Genomic DNA, 23,912 nt, shown 5'->3' with positions numbered 1-23,912 from the left:
TCTGAATATGAAGCTGCCAGGGAAGAGGAAAAGAGGAAGGTCAAAGAGGAGGTTTATGGATGTGGTGAGTGAGGATATGCAGGTGGCTGGTGTGACAGAGGAAGACGCAGAGGGCAGGAAGAAATGGAAATGAAGAGCCGCTGTGGCGACTCCTAACGGGAGCAGCCGAAAGTAGTAGTAGTAGTCTTGTCCAAACAGAGATTGTTTGGACACCACCAATTTAGGGAAAAGACCCAATTTCAACTTTTCAAAAATTCTCTTACAACTCGATTAACAATGAACACATGTATATAGTTAACACTGTGCACTTTCTGTTGAATTGCACAGGGAAAGGAACCAGCATCTCTGATAGTGGTTCAGATTTTCCAAACAAATCCTCTGGGGAATTAAACTACTTGCTAAGATAGCAAGTAAGTAGTACCCCATATGCTAACAGTATTGGCACTGTGTTATTTTGCAACACAGGGAGACTTGTGTGATATATGTACATTTTAGGCATTCAAGTTAAGGGATGCCATCATCTTGAGGGTCTTATAATGAGTGATTAAAGTCTATGAGCCTCACGTTCTTGCTATAGAACTCCTTATAAAGAAAAATCAAAGTAAATGAATGTATTGACCATTTCAGGTATCAAACCTGTGATCTTTAGTGATGGGGCACCATCTCTAACCAGTCGAGCATTCTGCTGTAGGCTGTTGATGGCATTAGTTTAACAGACTGCAGAAACCTGTCATTTTGTTTGATTGTTGTTTGGTTAAAAGGCACACCTACTGTTTGTCAAGATGGTCACAGTCACAAAATACTAAAAATAACCAATTTACATTTATTAAACATTTAATTTCAACACACATATTGGAAACATCACATACTGAAGAACTCTGCATTGCAAATACCGCAGCTGTTGGATACACACATCTACATACATTCATAGAGTTTAAGGCAACCCAAGGGTTAGATTAACTGACAAATACTACACTGTTTCCTTGGTGGAGTGATGCTGTTTGAAAAGCTGATTTCATAAAGTGATAAATTCAGGTACAAATCACGAGTGTGGCATTATATGTGAATTTGTATTTAAACAATGAGTGTCACAAGTACTAAAATGAAATGAAAGCGATGATTTTAAAAGGTGATGCTACAAACCTTTTAAAAAAATATTGCCAACTTCTGCAGATTACCACATAAGTCATTTCTTTGTTTATATTAAAATATTTATTTTCAACAGCTTGGCATTCTCATTTTAAATAGATGATTGGGTTTCATAAATAAAATACAAAAATGTTTCACCTGGAAAAAGTAATACAAAAAGAAGATCCTGAAAATGCTTGAGGTACTGGATGGGTGGAGGTTAATGTTTTGGCATGCAAAGGTAGAAAGCAAAGAAACCTGAATTTAATGAACACAATATTTACAAGGATGCAGCAGGGAAAAATGCTAAATTCACCCTTGCATGTAGCAATATTACACATTGCGATTTATCTTATAATCAAAGTGGGAGAGGAAGAGAATATAACAGACAGCATATAAATAGCTTTAAAGTGCTGAAATTATACAGCCAAACAAACACGAAACCACTATTCTTCCTCATGCTGCATGGAAAAGACAAAAACAGAAAAAAAGAGGAATTAGAAGCTGAATCAGATGACACAGCAAGGTTGACAGTAGGAATCAGGTTGCACTATCTTTTTAAGAGGAAAATCCACCTTTATTTACTCAACATTTCTCTTGTAGTGTATATCATTTTGTGACTTTTTGAATTGTAGGCTGTCGATATAAAGGAAATTGCAAATATGGCATCAGGATACATTATCTGAGATTACAGAGAATGTCACCACCACAGGAAGCCATGTCTTGGTACCTGTAGTATCTTGATTAATTTTTTTTTCTGTGCATAATCCTTATCCTGCATTATCCTACTAGCCTTCTATATTTACTGTAGCATGGCTGGCTGTAATAAGTGTTTCAAGGCAACACACATAGGACTGCTTTTTCCTCTACTCTGGGGGGGGGGGGGTTCTCCCTTTTCTCCCCAATTATATCTGGTCAATTACCCCACTCTTCCGAGCTGTCCTGGTCGCTGCTCCAGCCCCTCTGCCGATCCGAGGAGGGCTGCAGACTACCACAAGTCTCCTCTGATACGTGTGGAGTCGCCAGCCGCTTCTTTTCACCTGACAGTGAGGAGTTTCGCCAGGGGGACGTAGCGCATGGGAGGATCACACTATTCCCACCAGTTTCCCCTTCCCCCTGAACAGGCTCCCTGACCGACCAGAGGAGGCGCTAGTGCAGCGACCAGGACCACATACCCACATCCGTCTTCCCACCTGCAGACATAGCCAATTGTGTCTGAAGGGATGCCAGACCAAACCAGCAGTAACACAGGGATTCGAACCAGCGATCCCCGTGTTGGTTGGAATAGACCACCACGCTACCCAGATGCCCACACCTTCCGGGATATTCTAAAGAAAATGTTATTTTCTGGTGAATTTTCCTCTTAAGAAATGTGAAAAGCATCTCTAAATTGTGCTTTGAAGGAATCTGAGTTAACACGTTAAGAAAAAAAGATCAAAGAATAAGAGAGGTCACGGTTGTTGAGACAGATACTGAAGAAATAGAAATGGAAGATATTAAGAGCCTTTACACTTTCTATGGCCGTAGTGTAGATGCTCTGATGTATTCTCAGTGATTTAATGTGGTACTGTGGTTAGGTTGAGGACTGAAACAAAGTGAAATACTGGCTTGTTTAGTACAGGTACCTTACTGTTCGCAGTGCACCAAGTCCCACTAATGTTACAACCAACACTAACTCAGGGATCGCTTGTCATTGAAAACAACATGAAAATGTAAGCTACTTGGCCCTTTCACCAGAACAAATCTGAAGGATTTTTTTGGAAAGTCTGGAAGATTTTTTTTGAAGAATTTCACCAATGGATTTACAAACTGCTATAAAAATGTATATTGAAATACTGTAGTTGGCAACTATGCCCATTTAGTTTCATCTTTACACTCTGGAGCCAAGGGAGTCTTGGATAGATTGCTGCATATAGGTAGTTTCAAGTACTGTAACGCATTACTGATTAGGCTAAGTATGAGCACATGGTTGGGAAAGCAAGCCAATCGGCATCCCAAATTTGACTAAACCAACAAGGGAATGGTTCAAGAACAAGCTGTTCCTTCAATACAAATAATCTTCAGCCAGGCATGCAAACCATATTGCAATGTATTTTTGAAGCACAAACAACAAACTGTATCCAATTTATTTGATAAACATTCAACTGTTGTACATCTTTTAGATGTGGTCCATGTTTTACTCAACACAGAGTGAAAGTAAAAAAGTGATCAAACCTGGAATAGGTCGTAGCCTTGGGACTCTGTCTGGTCATAGGGTCTGATGATGCCATCCTCCCTGATCAGCCTAACTGGCCGCAGCTTAGTCACCTCCTCTGTCGACTCTGCCACTCTGATGATATGAACACACGTGCAAACACGCACACACATTAACGCCCTTCTATTAGCTTCTGCTCAGTCATCAGCCTAAATGGGAAGCTGCTTGAGTTAAAAGCCATGTATTATTTTCACATTTAAAAATAATGCATAATTTGTTGTGGATACAGATTTCAAGGATCTGAGCACAAGGAAACCACACAAATTGCAATGTTAACTCTTACAATGAGGAAATTTGGGTTATCCCAATGCTATAGGAAAGTTCATAGGTCATAGGAGTCAGTTCAAAGATTAATTATAGTTTAGGTGATAGTATTTCCTCACAAGAAAGTCTGCCTTATGACCCAGAAATTTAACCTCAGAATTACATAAAGAGCAAGTGAAACAACTGCTGCTGAAAATAAAATCTTTGCAATGGTGCTTTATCAGAGATGGTGCTGATAGCATTGCCCGAGTCATCATGAGTTCTGGTTCTCCATAACAAACACATAAAGTAATAAATTAAAGTGAAACAATACAAGATCATGTCATTGCCATGTCCAAAAACATATGCAGGCAGAAGCCACAGTGAAGTTGGAATATCTCACCTTTCATTACCTCTACAGTGAAAGCATGGAACAGCAGATTCATCAGGTTATCCAGAATTAACTGGTTAATTTCAGTGTGCAAAGGATGAGTATTGCATGACAGATGGAACTTCAGCAGTGTGTGTGTGTGTGTGTGTGTGTGTGTGTGTGTGTGTGTGTGTGTGTGTGTGTGTGTGTGTGTGTGTGTGTGTGTGTGTGTGAGATTGGCATTTCAGAAATACTGGGGAACTGAGTTGGCTTGGGTCACCATGAGCAGGTTAGGGGAGGAGATGTGGGATATACACTGTAGGCAAAGCAGGAATCAAAGTACTTGAGTGTTTTTACACCTTTTTCAAGCCCTGTTTTTAATTGAGGTTTCTGATTTGAGTCAGCAAACAACAGCTATACAGAATAATTCAATTTGAAGTCAATATAATTTTTAGATTGTATTATTATTGTTTTAGTAATATGGTTTTATTTTAATGAAACAGGCATCTGTGTTTGTTTTCAAGCCAGATAAATGTTAACATATGGTGGCTGTAATGTTTTCTAACTAGCAGCCTTGTTGGCAGATAACCAGTCATCATTTGATGGTGGCAAGTTTTTAAAATGGTAATTAGCTGGTAGCTGCAAAATTCCATGTCAGTTTTAAAATTAATCAGATATTATAGATGGCAAATAAAGATAGTACCCTGTCTGGATGGTACTATTTGGAAATGTTCTGACTGATTAAGAGGAGGAAGCACGCCAAACTCTGCATGGCCGTGCCGTGCACTCATTCAATCACTTGGCCAATCCCTGAGGAGAGAGCAGATGAAGGTGGAGGGGAGGAGGAGAGCCTTCGGATGTCAACAAAACCTGATATTTAAAGTGACCTCCGAGAAAGTAGTTATCAGTGTTACTAATACTCATGAATACGTTATTCTCAGATTTGCAGAATAACTCACTTTACTGACATTTCAACATGGTTACACCAAGTTTTTCTAAAAGTAATTTGGGCATGCAATGTAACACTGAAAGTTGTACTCTTTAGGGGGGGAAAAAGGATGTGTCATTTGTACGAATATGTCTAGTTTGCAACAGCTGACATCTAAAATGTGTTACTTTTCAATCAGACACACCGCATGTCTTCAGCAACCAACCAACATTGTGTCAATATGTGTTGCAATTAACACATCTAATGCTGAGAAGTTGCCTACATGACTGTGCCTACCTAAAAAGACGGATAAAGGTAGGGTTGTTAGTGGAAGGTTGATGATATGCACACTACAGTTGAGGTGCAGAGAGACCAAGTGGCCAGCGGTAGAAGATGGTGATTATACTGGACATCATATTAAAAGAAGAGTTAGAGAGGAAAGTATTACACATCCTTTTTTAAAGAGTACTTGATTCTTACAATTCAAAGGTTTAGAATTACAGTTGTAATGAGAAGTAGATACTGTCTGGTCTATCCTCAGGGTGGCCCTGTTCATCTCCAAGTGCTTGCAGTATGAGTGGCGGGAGTGGGGTGGGGTAAGGGGGCTCAATAGCAGCGTTAGAATGATCGAGGAGGGTTAATGTCAAGCATTGATCCAATCACTTCTCTCTGGCTGGTCACCCATGTGCATGGTACAATATGGCAATACATAATGGATGACTGTTTTTTACTTTCAACACAATGCAATGACTTACCTGACTCTTGGCTACCAGCTGTTCAAATAAACCACTCTGAAATATGTACAATTTAAAGCCACCCTCCTCAATCTTGGTGATTTGTCCAATGGGGACAATGCTTTCTTTCTTTCTTTCTTTCTTTCTTTCTTTCTTTCTTTCTTTCTTTCTTTCTTTCTTTCTTTCTTTCTTTCTTTCTTTCTCATTTCCTTCTTTCTTTCTCTCATTAAACAATGCACGACACAGTGTTTCCATTGCATTTATATGACAGTGGTCACCACTGCCAGAGAAACAAGAAAATGAACAAACCATGATAATTTAGCTTGGCACAAACAGAGTATCTCAGTAGGTTTAGCACAGTGACCTACACTACAGCTTCAAAGAAAAATGAAGAATGTGAACCCCAAACCAAAATAAGTGCTGAACCACTAATGCAATTGCTGAAACCTGGAAACACTGCAAATACTTAAAATAAAAAGAAATCATCTGGATCTAACTGGCTATCAGTAATTGAGGAGTGCTGCTTTGATGTCAATCATGAAAACAAGCAACCCTCAATAAAAAAGACAAAAAATACTCACACAAAAAAAAAAACAAACAAACAAAAAACAATCCCACGCATTAACTTATGAGACAAAAAAATGAAAGCAGAAAATATCAAAATTAGTCAGCACACAAGAAGGGATGACACAGAATATGGTTATGGCTACACCACAGAGACAACAGACACAATGTTATACTTTAACATTAAGAATGTTACACGCTACATTGGCAAGCTCAAATAAAAATACTTCAAAGAAAACATGCACCACATTGCAAACTAGCAAATTAGAGACGATGGTTCCTGAATACTTTGTCCAAAATAGTGACTAATATTTAGCCAAAGCATTATAGTTGTTGGATTACAAAATAAATGAAATCAAACACTGTGTGAAATACTTCAACATACTGCACATTGAACAGAAAATATCAAAATTAAAATCACACTATTACTGAGATAAAAAAAACAAACACAAAAAACAAAAACTTTTTTAAAGCTTTTAAAAACGTATACTGATGTACTTCCTACCTCTGGATACCTTGGAAGGTGCTACTAGCCATATCCACAATGCCTCCTGTGGGCCTGGCAACCACACCCACCAAACCCTTCCCAATGCCTTTGAAGAAGCCAGCGGCGCCCTCTTTCTTAGCCCCTGGAATGAGACGTAATAAAGTATTACTTGTACAGAGACACGTACATTATGGGTCTCAGAAGATTAGTACTCCCAAAATACAAGTGGATTTAGGTAAAATAAATGTGGATGCAACTTTGGCAAGTGGTGAGTATCAAATTTAGGAATACAACTTTTCAATTACTTGTACAGCAAACCTTTACTCAGTTACCCAGGAAACCCCAGAGATTTCACACAAATATCATAAAAGAATATCCATAATAATGATAATAATAATAATTATTAACTGGCGGTCTGTCCAGGGTGTCTCCCGCCTGCCGCCCAATGACTGCTGGGATAGGCTCCAGCATCCCCGTGACCCCGACTGGGATAAGCAGCTTGGATAATGTATGTATGTATGTATGTATGTATGTATGTATGTATGTATGTATGTATGTATGTATGTATGTATGTATGTATGTATTATTATTATTATTATTATTATTATTATTATTATGCATTTTATTTATACACTGGTTTTCAAAATACTGAAAGACACTTTACCTATGATAAAATAAACACAAAAGCAGCACACCAAAAGGATAACACATACAATAGTCACACATTAAAAGCAATTCTGAAGAGGTGAGTTTTGATTAGTGATTTGAATGTGGACAAATCGGTGCAGTCTCTGATGTATTTGGGGAGAGAGTTCCAGAGGGAGGGCGCAGCAATGGAGAACGTTCTGTTGCCCCAGGTCCGGTGTTTGGTCCTGTGTGGTAGAGACAGGAGGTTGACGTTGGAGGAACAAAGGCTGCGGGAAGGAGTATGGTAGTGGAGCAGGTCAGTGAGGTAGGAGGGGGCCTGGTTATACAGGAATTTGTGAGTGAGGAGAAGGACTTTGAATTGGATCTGTTGTGGGACAAGGAGCCAGTGGAGCTTCTGGAGGACAGGGGTGATGTGGTTATGGGAGTGGGTGAGCAGGCAGGCAGCAGAGTTCTGGTTGTACAGGAGTTTATTTTGGACTTTGGATGAGGAGCCATAGAGAATGCTGTTCCAGTAGTCAATTCTGGATGTGATGAAGGTATGGAGCAAGTTTCCAGCAGCAGAGAAGAAGAGTGACGGGTGGAGACAAGCTATGTTTTTTAGGTGGGGGAAAAAAAAAACACTTCCGGTGATTTGATTGACATGGTTTTCAAAGGAGAGGTTACTGTCGAAAATGATTCCAAGGTTGTGGATGTGTGGGGAGGGGGACAGAGTGGAGTTATTAATTATTGATGGTTAGGCAGAAGTTGTGAGTGGATTTGGTATGGGATTTGGGATAGATAATGATCATACCAGATTGATCACAACTTAGTTAGAAGAAGTTGGCTTGCATCCATGATTTGATTTCAGTGAGGCAGTTGATTAGACTGGAGTAAGTTGTAGATTACTCCAGTTCTACATCACCACTAAATCGACATCCAGCTCTACATTGCCACTAAATCAATCACCAGATTTATTTAGTGGCGATGTAGAGCTGGACGTCATCAGCCTAATAGTGGAAGTGGAGACCATGACAATGTATGATGTTACCAAGGGCGAGCATGTAAAGGATGAACAGGATAGGACCAAGCACCAAACCCTGGGGATCCCTTGGGACAGATGAGCAGTGAAGGAGGTGCAGTTGTTGATGCTGTTGTCTGTTTGGGAGATATGACTTTAGCCAGGAGAGGGCAGTCCCGGTGATGTTGAGGGAGGATTCAAGGCGGAAGAAAATAATGGTGTGGTTGATGGTGTCAAAAGCTGCAGTGAGATCAAGGAGGATGAGAATGCTGAGATGGCCAGAGACTGCAAAGAGGAAGAGGTCGTTAGGGGCTGCGGTACCATGAGCAGAAACCAGATTGAAATGGTTCAAACAGGTCGCTGGAGATGAGGTGAGCTTTGAGTTGGGAGGCAACAACATGTTTCAGTATTTCTGACAGAAAGGGGAGTTTGGAGGTAGGCTGGAAATTGCTAATGACATCAGGGTTGACTCCATGTTTTTTGAGTGGGGGTGACAGCAGCAAGTTTAAGTGTATGGGGGACTGAACCAGAGATAAAGGAGTAGTTAATGATTTCTGTGATGAGTGAGGAGATAGCTGGGAGAAATTCCTTAACAAGACTGGATGGGATCCAGAACACAAGTGGAGCGTCTCAATCCCACCATAAAGTTGGACAGCTCCATTGGGGACACAGAGGAGAACTTTGGCAAGGGCTGAGTATTGGGGGGTGGGGGTTCAGGCTGCTGAAGATGGTGTCAATTTTAGATTGGAAAAATGAAAGGAAAGAGTTACACTTGTTAACTGTGAAGGAACTGGAGGTAATGTCACTGGGTTTGAGAAGTTTGTTTATTATGGAAAAGAGAGCCTTGGGGTTGGTGGAGCCAGAGTGTATAAGATGTGAGTATCAGGTGGACTGGGCTGTGATGACAGTGTCTTTGTATTGTTGACGATAGTCTGTCTTGGCTTGGAGATGCACTGTTAAACCAGTTTTCCTGCAAAGTCTTTCAAGCTGGCACTTGAAGGATTTCATTTAATGGAGTTCAGAAGGAGCTGAGTGTGTGAATGAGAATATTTTTGTTTTAATGGGGGCCAGTTGATCAAGATAGGAGGAGAGCGAGTCATTATAATAACTGACAAGATTGGAGGGATTATCAGACAGCAGGGGAGGGGAGGCAGACATTTTACTCGCAAGAGAGGAAGAAAGAGCAGAGGGTGAGATAGATTTGGGGTTTCTGAAGGATATTATGCATTTGACTTTTCAGATGGAGATAGGGATGTCAATGTCCACTGTGCTAGTTAGGTGGTCAGAGATATTGGGGTTGAGGCTGGAGAGTTGATGTATTGTGAGTCCAGTGGAGCAGACCAAATTCAGGATGTGACCACAGCTGTGAATGGGGAAGTTGATATGTTGTGTGAAGTTGAAGCATTGTAGATGTTCCAGGAATTCTATCAAAGATTTACAGTCAGCGTCATCAATGTGAATATTAAAATCACCTAGGAGGAGAAGGGAAGGTGAGATGGCACATAGTTGGGTCAGAAAATCAGAGAAGTCAGAGAGAAAGGAGGGATTTGGCTTGGGGGGGGTAGATAACAGCAGTGATCAAGGGAGTGGGACCAGAGGGTTTGAAAGCAAATTGTTTGAAAGAATGAGTGGCAGGAACAGAAATGGTGGTTATTCTAATGTCTTTCCTGTAAACTGCAGCAACATCACCCCCTGCCCCTAAAGACGAGGATTATCAATGTATGTGAATACAGTGAGTGTGGTCTGGTTTAGTGAGAGATAGTCCAGGGGCTCATGCCAAGTTTCAGTGAGGGGGAGGAAATCAAGGTTACTGACAGTTATAAATTCATTCAGAATGATGATTTGTTATTGAGTGAATGTGTATTGAGCAAAACCAGTTTCAGATGATGTTTTATGATAGGCTGTGAGGACTGAGGAAGGGGATGGCGACTGGACTGAATCACATGTTGTTTGTTATGGTAATGGTGAGAGTCATGATGTCTGTTGGTAATATGGTCAGGAATGGGAAGCGGTAGAAGAGCAGTGCCATATTATCACAAGAAGGAGCTGGTGCGAGCAAAGGACGTGACAGTCATTGTTGTGGGCAAAGGGGAAGAAGAGAGTTAAGGAGGGCATGTTTTTAATGTAAATAGTCAATCATGTGTGGAAGACAGAATAATGTGCTGCAAATTAGTGGCAACATGCGACTTCTTAGCATGTTCAGGACAAGACTGTCTCTTCTTTACAGAGAGGAGCGCTCCAAGAAGAAGTCAAAGTATGAATAAAACCAATGTTGTGTGCTATACTTACGGACTGGATCCAGCTATGAAGGCTGAGAATCCTGCTAAAATACCCCACACCATGACCGGGTGTGGGAATTGGGCCAGAAATAAAAGCGGTTTTTCCATGAATGTTGAGGAGATTATAAAAAGACTGATAAAAACACCTTTTGTCAGCTCAGACTGCTGACAGGCAGTGTCATTGGTGCCGACATGTACTACTGCATTCATAATTGTGAGAAATGAATCAAGAAGTCCTGAGAGATTCTCCGGGACGTCAGGGACAGTAAAACAGGAAAATAATGCTTCAGAAAAACAGCGCGTGACCCTATTTACGAAACAGACGTTTCAGACCATGGAGTCCCCAATGATCAAGACAGTGGGGGGCGGGGGGCAGAGGAGGAATGGCAGCACTGTCAGGGACAGTCTTGGGACGGGATGAATGTTGTTGATCTGAGGAAGCAGCATTGGGACTTAGAGTGACCAGCCTGCCTGAACGCCAGGGAGGACTGTGCAGGGGGACCCATGCAGGAGGACCCATGGTGGCAGCGGCGGCCGGAGGTGGGTCGGCCACCGCAGCAGCGGGGGCAGCCGTTGAAGCAGGAGTACTCCCAGCTGGAGCAGGGACCAGTTCCATGTGGGAAGGAGCAACATCAGCCAAGGCCAGGCAACGGTCATGGGGACATCAACAGGGCGAACCATGGTACCAGCTGATAGCATGATAAACCAACTTGAGAGGTTTATGGGCAGAGGCTTGGCATTTTGGGGTCTATCCGTCATGCCACATCTGACTACCACCTCTGACCAGGGGGAGTGGAGAAGGAGGAGGGCTGGCAATGAGATGATGGGTCCCAGAGGATGGTGTCGGAGATGCTGACTTCATAAACTGAGATGATTTTGGATTGTGTGGCTGCGGTGTCAACAAAATTGGTTAAAAGAGTCCTTTTTTTCAGAGTTCATCTGAAAGCCGTTAGATATCATCCTCAAGGTTAGTAATGTCATTTCTTACTGTTAGGCAGTCCTCGCAAGGCATAGTGGTATTAAACCGGTTAATTGATGTTCACAGAAAAGAAAGTGGAAGTTAGCGGTTAGCTCCGTCAGCTCGGTCAGCTGAAGGATGAGTCCACACCGTTCTCACAAAGAGTGCAGGGAGTCAGTGCAGCAATCCATGATTGGTTAAGAGTCCATAAAACAGGCAAAAGATGAAATCAACTAGAATAATCCAAAAGGTCTCTGGAGTTGTTAAGAGTTGTTAAAAGTTAAAAAGTTAAGAGGCAAGCCGCCCAACAAACAAACAAACCACAGCTGGCAACTGGAACCGAACAAATAGAGCCAAAATAACAATTATAGGTGGTCAAACATCTAAAGCTTCATGGTGAGATTTATTTGATTTCATCAAGGAATCCTGGCCTGCTATTACTCTGTATTGTCTACTGAAGTGCCACTAAACATTACTATATAGGAACCTTTCATTCTTTTCTTGAAATATGCACCCTAAAGACTCCCAATTTAGAGAATCATAAATGTTCCTAAGAGGTAACTTCACAGACTCATTTGCATTCTCTTTCATAATTTTCTGCATTTCAAGCCTATCAAAATCCCTTATTGCATTCAAAGGTCTGACAGTGATGTTCCCACAAATCATATCTCCTTTTCTGTTGAGATGAAGTCAAACCTGAGTCCCGTGCATTTATCAGAGAGTGAACTCAAGACGACAGCAAGAGGACCTAGCTGCAAAAAATGCATACTTTTTGGGAGGAAAAAAAGTATTTTTACTTGTTTTCTATGTTACACTCAATGGGCCCTGAAAGGCCTAATTGTCATAAAATCCCTCAAAACACTAAACGCTATGTGATCATTTGATTTAAGCACAAAAATGAAAACTGTATTTGTTTTTGCCTACTGCAGTAGTGTAATAGTGATGAAACCTACCCTCCACAGGTTTGGTCACGATGCCTGTAACTCCCCCAACAACACCCTGAGGGGAGACAATAGGAAGGACAAGAATGCCATGGAACAATTATTATTGCTTGTCTGTGTTGCGATAACACACAGGATAGGAAATTAACACCAACTACCATACTAACAAAACCAAAACAACAAAAACAAACAAAAAACATAACACTGGGCATTTGAGCAACAGCCATCATGGCAGGTAACCAACTATCATAGGAACTTTTGAATTCTAAAACTCATAGTTAAACATGGAATGTTTGGTCAGTTATGAAGTCCATCATATACTATGGCTTGTAAATAAACAATATGGCTTCCGATGAGTGACTTCATCAAAAAAAACTTTGTTTGCAGGTAAAACTGTATGTTCAGTGAGCGTTTACTTCTTTTTAAAACATTTTTGGTGCCGAGCATTGGATTGTGAATTGCCAAACGATAAGAACAAGAAAACAAAAGTCTCTTTGATTAGAGGAGTTCTTAAATGAACAGAGATACAGGTGATTCTGATTTGTAACTTTTAAATCACAAATGTATTTTAAATGTTTTCAGTATTGCTGACAGTAACATTGTTTCAGTGGGGATCCTTACATAGGGGGTAGGACAAAATATCAATACTGGAATATATCGTAATACTTCCTCTTGCAAAATGTTAGAGACACTGCTTAATATCAATATTTTTATTAAAATGTCTTTTTCCATGATCATTTTTTTCCAACTTTATTGATAACAGTCAAACTCAAAAAAACATTAATTTTTTTTTTTGATTTTGTGATACTTTATTGATTTCTGTAGGGAAATTCCCTCTGCATTTAACCCATCCCAGCTGTGTAGCTAGGAGCAGTGGGCAGCCTCCGTGCAGCACCCGGGGACCAAATCCAGTTTGTCTTGCCATGCCTCGGTCAGGGGCACAGGCAAGAGTATTAACCCTAACATGCATGTCTTTTTGATGGTAGGGGAAACCGGAGCACCCGGAGAAAACCCACCGCAGACATGGGGAGAACATGTGAACTTCACACAGAGGACGACCTGGGATGATCCCCAAGGTTGGATAACCCCGGGGGTTGGAAACCAGGACCTTCTTGCTGAGGCAACAATGCTACCCATTGCGTCACCATGCCACCCATTGCACAGAAGTTATATACAGAAGTTTAAAGTTTATGTATTATATAAAGAAGTTTAACGTTTATGTATTTATATACAGAAGTTTAAAGAACAAAAAGAGGAAACAAATTGCCAGGGAATTTTATTTTACATTGGAATGATGGCACACGTGGACAAGTTGCTGTGTGTGTGTGTGTGTGTGTGTGAGAGAGAGAGAGAGAGAGAGAGCTAAAGAGGAACTAAGCTAAGACTCTATGCATTCTGTTGTACATTGTTTCATCTGAGTTGTCATATTCTGTGAAACCGAAACCACAATGCAGTGAATAAATACATAGTTCCTGCTTTTTCCCTTTTTAGGGGTATTTTTTCTTCTTCAGTTACACGGATATTGTGATGTATCTTTGATTGTCTTGCAATATATCGAGTATTGCAGAATTGTGATACCATTGTTAACGTGGGCAACGTATTGTGATAGCATCGTATTGTGAGTTACTCTGTGATTCCCACCCATATTCTTAAGTGGTAAGGTACCTTGAGAAAGCCTTTCCCTCCTTTGGCCAGACTCTCTCCAAAGTCTTTGGGCGGTCGGTTCATCTCTTCCCTGCGTTTCTGCTGGTACTCCTTGTCCATAGTGATGGCTGCCAGGCCTTTCCCCACTGAGCCAGTGATCCTGGACACCATACCTGCAGCTCCACCTAGTGGACAAGGTTATCACTCAGTTTTGGACACAGGCACCATAAAACTTCCAGTTTCAAGACAGTAGGGGTCGACCAATATGTTTTTTTTTCAGGGATGAAACCGATTATTAGTCATCAAGGAGACCGATGACTGATATCTGGAACCGATATACATTTGCAGTAAAAATTACTACACTAGAAGTGTGCACTCAGTAGAGTGCAGCTCTTTGCCAGGCATATCTCCCCTTCTCTTATGCTCTGACTTGGCGACAAACCAACTGAGGAGTTAGCACTCAATTATGGTATAAAACACGTTTTTCAAAGGTTTTGAATCACGGCAACCACGAGAGGTCATTGAACATACAGTCATAACTGTGCACAAAAATCATTATGCTGACAGGCCCAGTAGTATGAGAGATAGGCTGCGGACAGATACAGGTACACACAGACAGGAAAACCAATGTTTTTCCTGCCAAGAGATATGGGGGGATAAAAAAAAAGTTTTTTATGCAGCTCAAGCTAAAAAAATCCATTATCTATCCAAAAACCCACCCCCACCCCCACACCCACACATTCACACCTAGGGACAATTTAGTACGGCCGATTCACCTGAGCTGCATGTGTTTGGACGGTGGGAGGGAACAGGAGCACCTGGAGGAAACCCACGCAGACACAGGGAGAACATGCTTCCCGTTGTCAATGAACAAACTCTGTGTAGAGTTTGCTAAAAAATCTACATAATAAAAACGTTTGCCTGTCGGTCTGTGGATGCACAGCCTCCTACTAAGTGGACCCTCGCACAAATGCGACCAAGTCCTATATGAACTTAAACTTTCCAAAAAGAAAAGGTTTGCTATGTGACAATTTTGATCTAACCCTAACCCTGTCTTTATTTTCATAATATGATAAAGCTGGGGAAACCATTTAGGCTTGTGCATGCGTGACTCACATCTACAATCGAGCCAGATTGGGCAGCAACAAGAATATGCAACACTTCCTGTTTTGATTGCAACCTACAGGAAGTTGTTCCTTTATAATTTACACATTTTCTTTTTTTTGGATTACCAAAAATCTTTTAATAACTTTTGATCATGTTGCTGCCCAATCTGAGTCAACCGTAGCACGCATGCACATGGCTGACTTAAATTGGGCAGCGATAGTTAGCAACATTGGTCGAGTGAGCGTCTATGAAAAGAGGGAGTGGCAGTAGCGAGAACAAATTTTTCAAAGGTTTTGAACCACCATGACCATGAGAGGTTCTTGATCATACAGTCTAACTGTGCAAAAAATAATTCTGGCTGACCAGTTCTTTGCAAGATTAGCTGCGGACAAACACGCATAAACACAGACAACCAAACCCAACGTCATAATTATGGTTCAAGAAATGAACTTGTTGATGTTCTTTATGGCATTCAAGTTAGCTCTACAAAACTCAACATTAGCTTACATTATTAACACCATCGGCCACCTACAAGGTAAAAACGACCAACTCATATGGGAGAGTAATGTTCACATTATGGCAGCTAAAATAAGTTCTTGTTGCACTGGCACAAACGCTACTCAAGCTATTGTTACATAACTAAACTCTATCATCTCATTATAGTTAACTGTATATCACTGCAACAAAGTGCATTGTTTGGCATTTTCAGTGGTGTAGCTGAGAAACTGGGCATGCTTGTCAACATAGAAATAGATAATAAGATTGTGGTGTTTTTACAACAGTGTAGAGGATTGTCAACCAAGTGAAAGTTTCGACAGTACAGCTGGCAGAAACACATGTACACACACTATGTACACATAAGAACATTTTAGAATGCCTACCGACTGTGTGACCTAGTAGACTGCGGACTCCAATAACAAAGCCTTCTGCAAACTCCTCAGGTCCTTGTACAGCACCCTGAAGTACAAGCAATGTCAGAACATTGTAGCCTTCCAAGAGCACAACAAATCATGGAGACATGGTCAAGAGATGGAAAGCAAAAACCACGGAGAAAGAACTATAACATATTAGTAATGACACAGAGGTGTAGTGAAAAATGATTTCCCTCTATAGACATAAATAAAAATGCTTAGTGGCAATTAAGGGGATACAGTTTGTGTGTGTGTGTCCAGCTGTGCTATCATGTTGTGGTTCCTTTAGGCAACCCCTTGTGTTGTTAAATGCAAATATGACTAGGTCTGCCCCCGACCAAAGATTTTCCCAGTCGACTAGTAGTTGTTAGTTCAAGCCATTTGTCAACTAGTCGTTGCACTTTTATATTAATTTAATTAATTAAATATAAATTTGGGGCATCAGAAAATGGTTTGAGTTCTGTGGCTGAGAAATGTTATGTTACATTATTAACACTGTGCTACATTACAGAGAAATGCAAAACCGTAATAATGAGCCTTTAAAATATAAATTTTATAAGGGCATTCACAAAGCGGGCTGCCTATTAACGACACCAGCAAAAGCAGTAATGAATAACGATTTTGAATGTGTCGAAACAACCAGCAAAGAGACCGAACATTTTGTTATTTTATTTCAACACAGTATCATCTCACACAACTTATGAACTTGTAGACTCAACACTAGAGGATTACACTGAGTAGAGTGCAGCTCTCTGTCAAGTGTACATAAATATCTCTCCTTCTCCAGTGTTCGAAATTGGTGACAAACTACCCCTTTTTTCACCTACCGGGAGAAGGGAAATACATGCACACTCGGACAGAAAAACCACCGTTTTTCCTGCCATTATAAGACTTCTGCGCAGCGCCTACGTCACTTGAATGGGAAATATGGAACAAATAATATACAGCGCTCAAGCTAAAAAATCTACCTAATAAAAACATTTTGCCTGTCAGTCTGTGGATGTGCAGCCTCCTAGGCGGGCACTCGAAACGAAAGTGACCAAGTCTATTATGAAATGACAGAGACCAGGCTATCATAATTTAAAAGCCCTTTTAAAAAGACTTCAAATGTGTTTAACCAGCTCAGTTTTCATGAATGAATGCGAATGGCTGCTCTGCAGATTGACTTTCATTCATAAACAATGGTAAGAAAACATAGCTCAGCCAGGGGAAATGTTTTATTGTAGCTACTGAGATGATTTCTAACTGTGACCATAATTAATCCTACTCTTGAAATTGTTTTTTATAGCAGAGTTTTAACACTAGAGACTATGGCACGTCCGCATGGCGGGTTCATCCAGTGTTCCTCCATTTCCCCTGTGCCGAGAGCAGCAGTGAATGATTTGCTGGCTTGAGAAATATGATCAACTTCTCGTTTACGTTCAAGACTCATTACCCTTACATGTTTCATACAGGGTTTTTTTCCAAGCGTTTCATACAGGGTTTTTTTTTTCTGCGACTAAGCGACCAATGAAAACTTGGTCAACTGAGACTCTTCTCATCGACTAATGTTTGGTCAAATATTAGGGGGCAGCCCTAAATATGACCATCAGTTAGATGTAAATTTTTATAAAAATAAAAGGCACAGCTAAATGTTAATGTATGTAACTATGTATGTGTGTGTGTGTGTGTGAGGTTAGAACCTGGAATGGTTCATAAAAGAAAGCCTCTACTCCTTCAGACAGGCCTCGGATCAGTCCGAATGGGTTTCCCAACACATCCAAACCCAGAACCAGCACATACATCTGCTTCAGGAACTGTGTAATGAAGAAGGAAAAAAACGAAGTATTCAAAGTTAAAGGTTGACTCAGTTTGGATACAGATTTGATGGTGTGATGTTGAAGTATTAAGCACAGCAGAATCATGCTACATTTTTGAATATAAGGGGAAAGCTTTCTGGGTCCCAGCCACTAGAGGGGCACATAGATGGGTCCTAAATTTATATTGACCAAAACATATTTTGAAAGAGGTTAGTGATTCTCAATTACTAAAACAAAACAGTTATAAAAACAGTTAAAATGTAGCATACCTCCCACCCATCCATCTAAAATGGTCCAGGCCATACACATTGGTGTAGCTCATGTACGTAAAGCAAACTACACCAATTTTTTTTTTGGGGGTGGGGGGTGGGGGGTATTCACTGGACTTTTTCCAAGGGCCCTGTCATTACTTTGTGCAGTGTAAAGAAGATTCATAAACCTCGTTTGTGCAATGAAGGCAAATACACTGATTGTTATTATCGTCATCATCATCATCACCATTATCATCATCACGGGTCCTACCTGTTCGCTATAATGTCGAATCACTGCCCACATAAGCTTCTCCCTCCTGTAGAACTGGTACTTCACCTCAAAGAAGGCCAGTCTGGAGACACAAGGGGGTTGAGGTGAGAGGATAGAGGGTGAGTGTAGGGAGGAAGAGGAGAAGGTAGGAAGGAGAAAACAGAATGGAAGAGAGAGGGGAAGAGGTGCAGGAGAATGAAAGGGTAAAGGAGAAAGGGTTGGAAACAAGAAAGATCAAATAACCCAAAAGGGAGAAATGGAAAGAAACTGCACACTGTATGGTAAATATATTCACTGTAATCACCAAAGTCCCCAGTATATCACTTTTATAACATTACTGGACTGTATCGACCTTTCACAGATATAATAATGTTAACATATGGTCCCACTGCTGATGCATGTATCAGATGAGCACAAAAATTACTTTGGCTGAGAGACATAATGCTGTTTGAAAGACCTACCGTACACTTTGAGAAGAAGGAAGAATTCAAAAAATAATTCAAGAACACACTCGTAACAAACATTGGTTTAGAGGTGTGGTCATTCAATATCACAGAAACAGAGCACAACCGGCAGACATCAAATATCATTAACCTTCCTCCTTAATTACAGGTATTGGAAACGAATAATCGATCCTGAAAGACTCGGGCTGTTTCATGTGGGATGTCTTACTTGAAGATGAGGTCATCTACATCAGTAAGTGAGGCGCCGATGCTCTTCAGCAGCAAGTTGAGTGACTGGATGGCAACCATTTCCTGTTGGCCCGATTCATCACCGCTGGAACCCAGAGAGAGGCTCAGATGCAGCTGAAAGACACGCAGGAAACCATCATTTAGCTTTGGTTATACATTGGTTTATATAATTTATTTGAGAAATGGTTTTGTGACTTTTGAGATGCATTGTTAGCACTCCACTTCTGATGTGTTTATTTTTTTCTAGTTGACTTGTCTTTATCACTTTTATTGTTCCACAATTGATGATGTGTTTAGTTGGTCACTACCTTTAAACACTGGCTACCAACTAAATTTCCCCTTATGGTAAAAATGATAAACGTTGATTGATTGATTGATTAAGTGATTGGTTGGTTGGTTGGCTGACATGACATAAGAATAATGAGTGTAAAGATGGCTGATTGACTCTACGGGTATCCTTGAGGAGCAATAGATTGACAGGGGAACAGTAGTCAAAAATTACAGGGCGCGTCCGGGTGGCGTGGCAGTCTATTCCGTTGCCTAGCAAACACGGGGATCGGCGGTTCGAATACCCATGTTACCTCCGGCTTGGTCGGGCGTCCCTACAGACACACTGGCAGTGTCTGCGGGTGGGAAGCTGCATGTGGGTATGTGTCCTGGTCGCTGCACTAGCGCATCTGCTGGTTGGTCGGGGCACCTGTTCAGACAGAGGGGGAACTGGGGGAATGGTGTGATCCTCCCACGTGCTACGTCCCCCCGGTGAAACTCCTCACTGTCAGGTGAAAAGAAGTGGCTGGCAACTCCACATGTATCAGAGGAGGCATGTGGTAGTCTGCAGCCCTCCCCGGATCAGCAGAGGGGGTCGAGCAGAGATTGGGATGGCTCAGAAGAGTGGGGTAATTGGCCGGATACAATTTGTGAGAAAAAGGGGGAAAAAATCCGAAAAAAATATAAAGGTTACCATAATAGGACTCCCAAAAGAATGGAGGCTAACTTCATCATGGACAAAACCTTGAGGCTCATAATGCTCATTATTCAAATAAATGACCTATCGCCACTGACGAAACGGATTCTGTACCACAAAAATGAGGCAGCTGATGCCTCAAAGATCTTCAGCCTTTTAAGCATCAAATGTCATTTTGTCATTCACTCAAGAGGGAAGGAGTTTTTTTATTTCAGAAGAGACCATAGGAAGAAAAAAAGTCTATACTTCCAATTTTATGTTAATTATGGCATGTTATGTTTAAGTGTGCATGCACATGCATGGACCGTAAACATGATTGTGTGAGAGCGAGAATGTGTGTGTGTCTACATGACTGTGTGCCTGGGTGTGTATGTAATTGTTCCAATGCTTTCGTGTCATTTCTGCCTGTTTGTTTGTTACCTTGATTGGGGAGATGTGAAAGTGTTCAAAGAAGCTGAGGCCTGATGTGTCTGTCATTGACACCTCCATCAGCTCTGCCTGCAGCATCTCCAGGTCTCTCTCTATCAACTTGTTCTATGGAGACACACACACACACACACACACACACACACACACACACACACACACACACACACACACACACACACACACACACACACACACACACACGTGCCGTTTTAGGCATGGGTGGCCCAAGGGGTCATGAAACCTAACCACTGTTGTATTTGTATAATTTAGTGCCCTGTCACTTCATCATGCCTTGCCAGAGGAGCTATGCAGGACCAGGAAAGTGAAGGTAACCTACTTTTTGTTTGTCAGCCTTGGGATCAGTAGCGGGAGTGGACAGAGCTACGATTGCTCCCAGAAAATCCTTGTCTATTTTCACAGCCATTTCCTGCACCAGAGCCATGAAATACCTGTAAATAAAGAAACAATAACCAAATGACTATAAGCAAACCGTGACTGGATTATTAGAGCAGATGATGTTCTCAGTTAAGTTAAGTTAAGTTAAAGTTTTATTCAGTCACTCACAATTAACAAATGTTTACAATACAAACAATGTACTCAATACAGTGACTGAAAAGGCAAAGGCAGAAGCATAATGCTTATATTTAAGCCTGTCCTTTAGGACAAATTAAGCTACCCATCAACAGTTTTTACAAGACCAAACAAAGTTACAGAGTCTGTCAGTGAATAATGATTAATAATATCCTTATTCTAAAGTAGTAACTTGCAGTAATACTGCAATTTTACACCTTGTAACTCTCTCAATGTACAAGAATACGCGTTTAGATTGTGCTTTGACACCCCTGTAAGCACAGCATGTCAATGGAAGATTCTATCAAGTATTCTTAAAATACATTCACTGATGTGAAAGTAGGTTAGCACTTGTTTTTTTTTTCCCCCATTGGAAACCAGACTTGTCAATTTTAATGCCAAAATAAATCAAAACAGCAACACTCACTTAAACTGCATGACTTGGCTGTGTTCATTGAACCTTGTGATGATGGAGACATCAATAAATGGCTTTGGCTCTGTCAAACAATCAAAAGAAATACTGACAATAAGATTCCTACAATAAAATAAAAATATTGAAAATATGGATTCCTTTATTTAAATAACTGTTTTTTTTAGAGAAGAAGAAGAAGAAAGCCACTTTATTTTGTCATTGTACAGTTGTTCAGTTACAATAAATTTGTTCTCTGCATTTAACCCATCCTATTGTATAGGAGCAGTGGGCAACTGCAGCACCCGGGGACCAACTCCAGTTCTTCTTTCCGTTGCCTTGCTCAGGGGCACAGACAGGAGTATTAAACTAACATGCATGTCTTTTTGATGGTGTGAGAAAACCGGAGCACCCGGAGGAAACCCACGCAGACACGTGGAGAACATGCAAACTCCATACAGAAAGAACCTGGAACGGCCTGGGGTTCGAACCCAGGACCTTCTTGCTGTGAGGCAACAGTGCTAACCACTGGGCCACCATGCTGCTGATTGTCATTTGAGTAAAAGCTTGTTAAAAGCTTTTTAAACAAAATATTATCTTGCATATATTTCACTGTATCAGGTCACATAATAGCATTTCTATGCAATCTTTAAAATGATGGTTTTGATATGCCGACTTTGCCCAGATTTTACACATCTTGTCTTGAACAAACTTTTGGATTTTCTGGTATGCAATCTATGACACATAGTTCTTACTGTCAGTATTGACTGGGAATTCAAGAGAAATATCACATCATTAAAAAGGCCAGAGGAAATTACATTTTAATCGTAACCAAACAAAAATCAAACCATTCATCACCCATGATCCCTTCTTGACAATAAATGCCTTCTAAGTTATTGCGAATATGGTTCTTACTATATTGTCTAACACTGGTGTAGAGGGCTTAATTTTTCAATAAAGACTGCTTCCTGCAGGATATCTAAGCATGTAAAGCGTAGTGGTGACAAGACAGAGAAGGACTACCTGAGTCCATGGCGATTGACTTTGGAGGGGGCACTGGGTGGAACACTATGGGGAATATAGCACCAGGGAGCTGGTTGTCCACCTAAAATAGACAGTAATCAAACACATACATTACATACCATTCAAACATGTGTTAGCAGTAGCAGTAGTAGTGTGTCAGTATGAGTGTGAGAGAAACAGTATGAATGAGTTTGTGTGTGTTCATATATAGTGTGAGAGTGAGATGGTGAGTGTGTCTCTGTTTGTCTACCTGTCCTTCAGACTATCTCTGTGTATCCATGTTGTTTGTGTTTGTGTGTTCTAGCAAGTGAAGTGTGCAATAGTGTGTCTGTGAGTGTGCTTTAACCTGTAGCCAGTGAAGCTGAGCCCGGAGGCTCCTCTGATGAGGGGACTGTTTGAACTCCACTTGGATCCCAGACAGGAAGTTCCGCCTCACGGGACAGAAAAAGGGCTGACGCATCATCGCAGGGACCCTTCCGAAGTTCACCTGTCAGCCAAAAACATACCAATTCACTTTTAGCTCATAGCCCTGATATGTATGTGACATTTTAAGATACGTGTTTGACTGTGTATGCATTAATGTATGCAGGTTCTGTGAATTACACATTACCACGAAAATCGCTTATGACTACAACCGCCCCGGCTGATATGATCAGTGTAAGTGGATAAGTGTGTTTTCGATGAGCATCTAATTTGCATGTTTGCACTTATTAAATACATTTAATTAAATGAAACCGACAACTTCTCATTTTACTTGATTTAATGGACTGAAAGATAGTAGTCTACTGCCAGCTATTACAACAAAATATCAGCTGCTTCAAACAGCATTTGAAAATAGATAAGTTTAAGTAACATTGCTTAGTATTTTGTTTTAATAAAGGTGGGCCAAGGCCTAAATATAAATGGAGCCTATGCCACTGTAGGCTATATGGTGATTTCAGAGGCAGATTTTTTAGAGGAGTTGGCACCATTCAGTATCACGAATAAGCAAAAAACAATTAAACATTTTACCTGAATTGCCTTAATTTCAAAAAGTTTTTTTTAACTCCTATGAATGAAATACTCAAAATGATGACTTTAAGTGGACTGTTTGATCACAATAAATTAATTCTTAAGTTTCCTTTATTAATCCCCTAGGGGACATTCAGTTACTGCAAATTAACCCATCCTAGCTGTGATCTGTGCAGCTAGCCTTCATGCACCCGGGGACCAACCCCAGTTCTTTTCCCATTGCCTTGGTCAGCAGCACAGACAGGAGTATTAACCCTAACATGCATGTTTCTTTTGATGGTGGGGGAAACTGGACCACCT

General features: G+C 40.9%; 1 protein-coding gene across 1 annotated transcript in view; it reads right to left on the bottom strand.

Moving 5' to 3' along the window:
* The window catches only part of vps13c (vacuolar protein sorting 13 homolog C), a 163,369-nt gene that overhangs the window by 7,771 nt on the left and 131,686 nt on the right, over positions 1-23,912 (bottom strand). The window contains exons 70-82 of the mRNA XM_056279041.1: positions 22,948-23,088; positions 22,602-22,683; positions 21,597-21,666; positions 20,937-21,048; positions 20,591-20,704; positions 19,187-19,320; positions 18,515-18,596; positions 17,876-17,989; positions 16,164-16,239; positions 14,197-14,360; positions 12,544-12,589; positions 6,727-6,850; positions 3,343-3,457 (exon numbers count right to left, since the gene is read on the bottom strand). Of these exons, the coding sequence (XP_056135016.1) occupies positions 3,343-3,457; positions 6,727-6,850; positions 12,544-12,589; positions 14,197-14,360; positions 16,164-16,239; positions 17,876-17,989; positions 18,515-18,596; positions 19,187-19,320; positions 20,591-20,704; positions 20,937-21,048; positions 21,597-21,666; positions 22,602-22,683; positions 22,948-23,088 (1,374 nt within the window). The remainder of the gene's footprint in view (positions 1-3,342; positions 3,458-6,726; positions 6,851-12,543; positions 12,590-14,196; positions 14,361-16,163; positions 16,240-17,875; positions 17,990-18,514; positions 18,597-19,186; positions 19,321-20,590; positions 20,705-20,936; positions 21,049-21,596; positions 21,667-22,601; positions 22,684-22,947; positions 23,089-23,912) is intronic.

The sequence above is a fragment of the Lampris incognitus genome, chromosome 4 (genome assembly GCF_029633865.1).
Source record: "Lampris incognitus isolate fLamInc1 chromosome 4, fLamInc1.hap2, whole genome shotgun sequence".
NCBI classification, from domain to species: Eukaryota; Metazoa; Chordata; class Actinopteri; order Lampriformes; family Lampridae; genus Lampris; species Lampris incognitus.
Note: the sequence above shows the minus strand (reverse complement) of the source record. Positions and strands in the feature narration are given on the sequence as shown.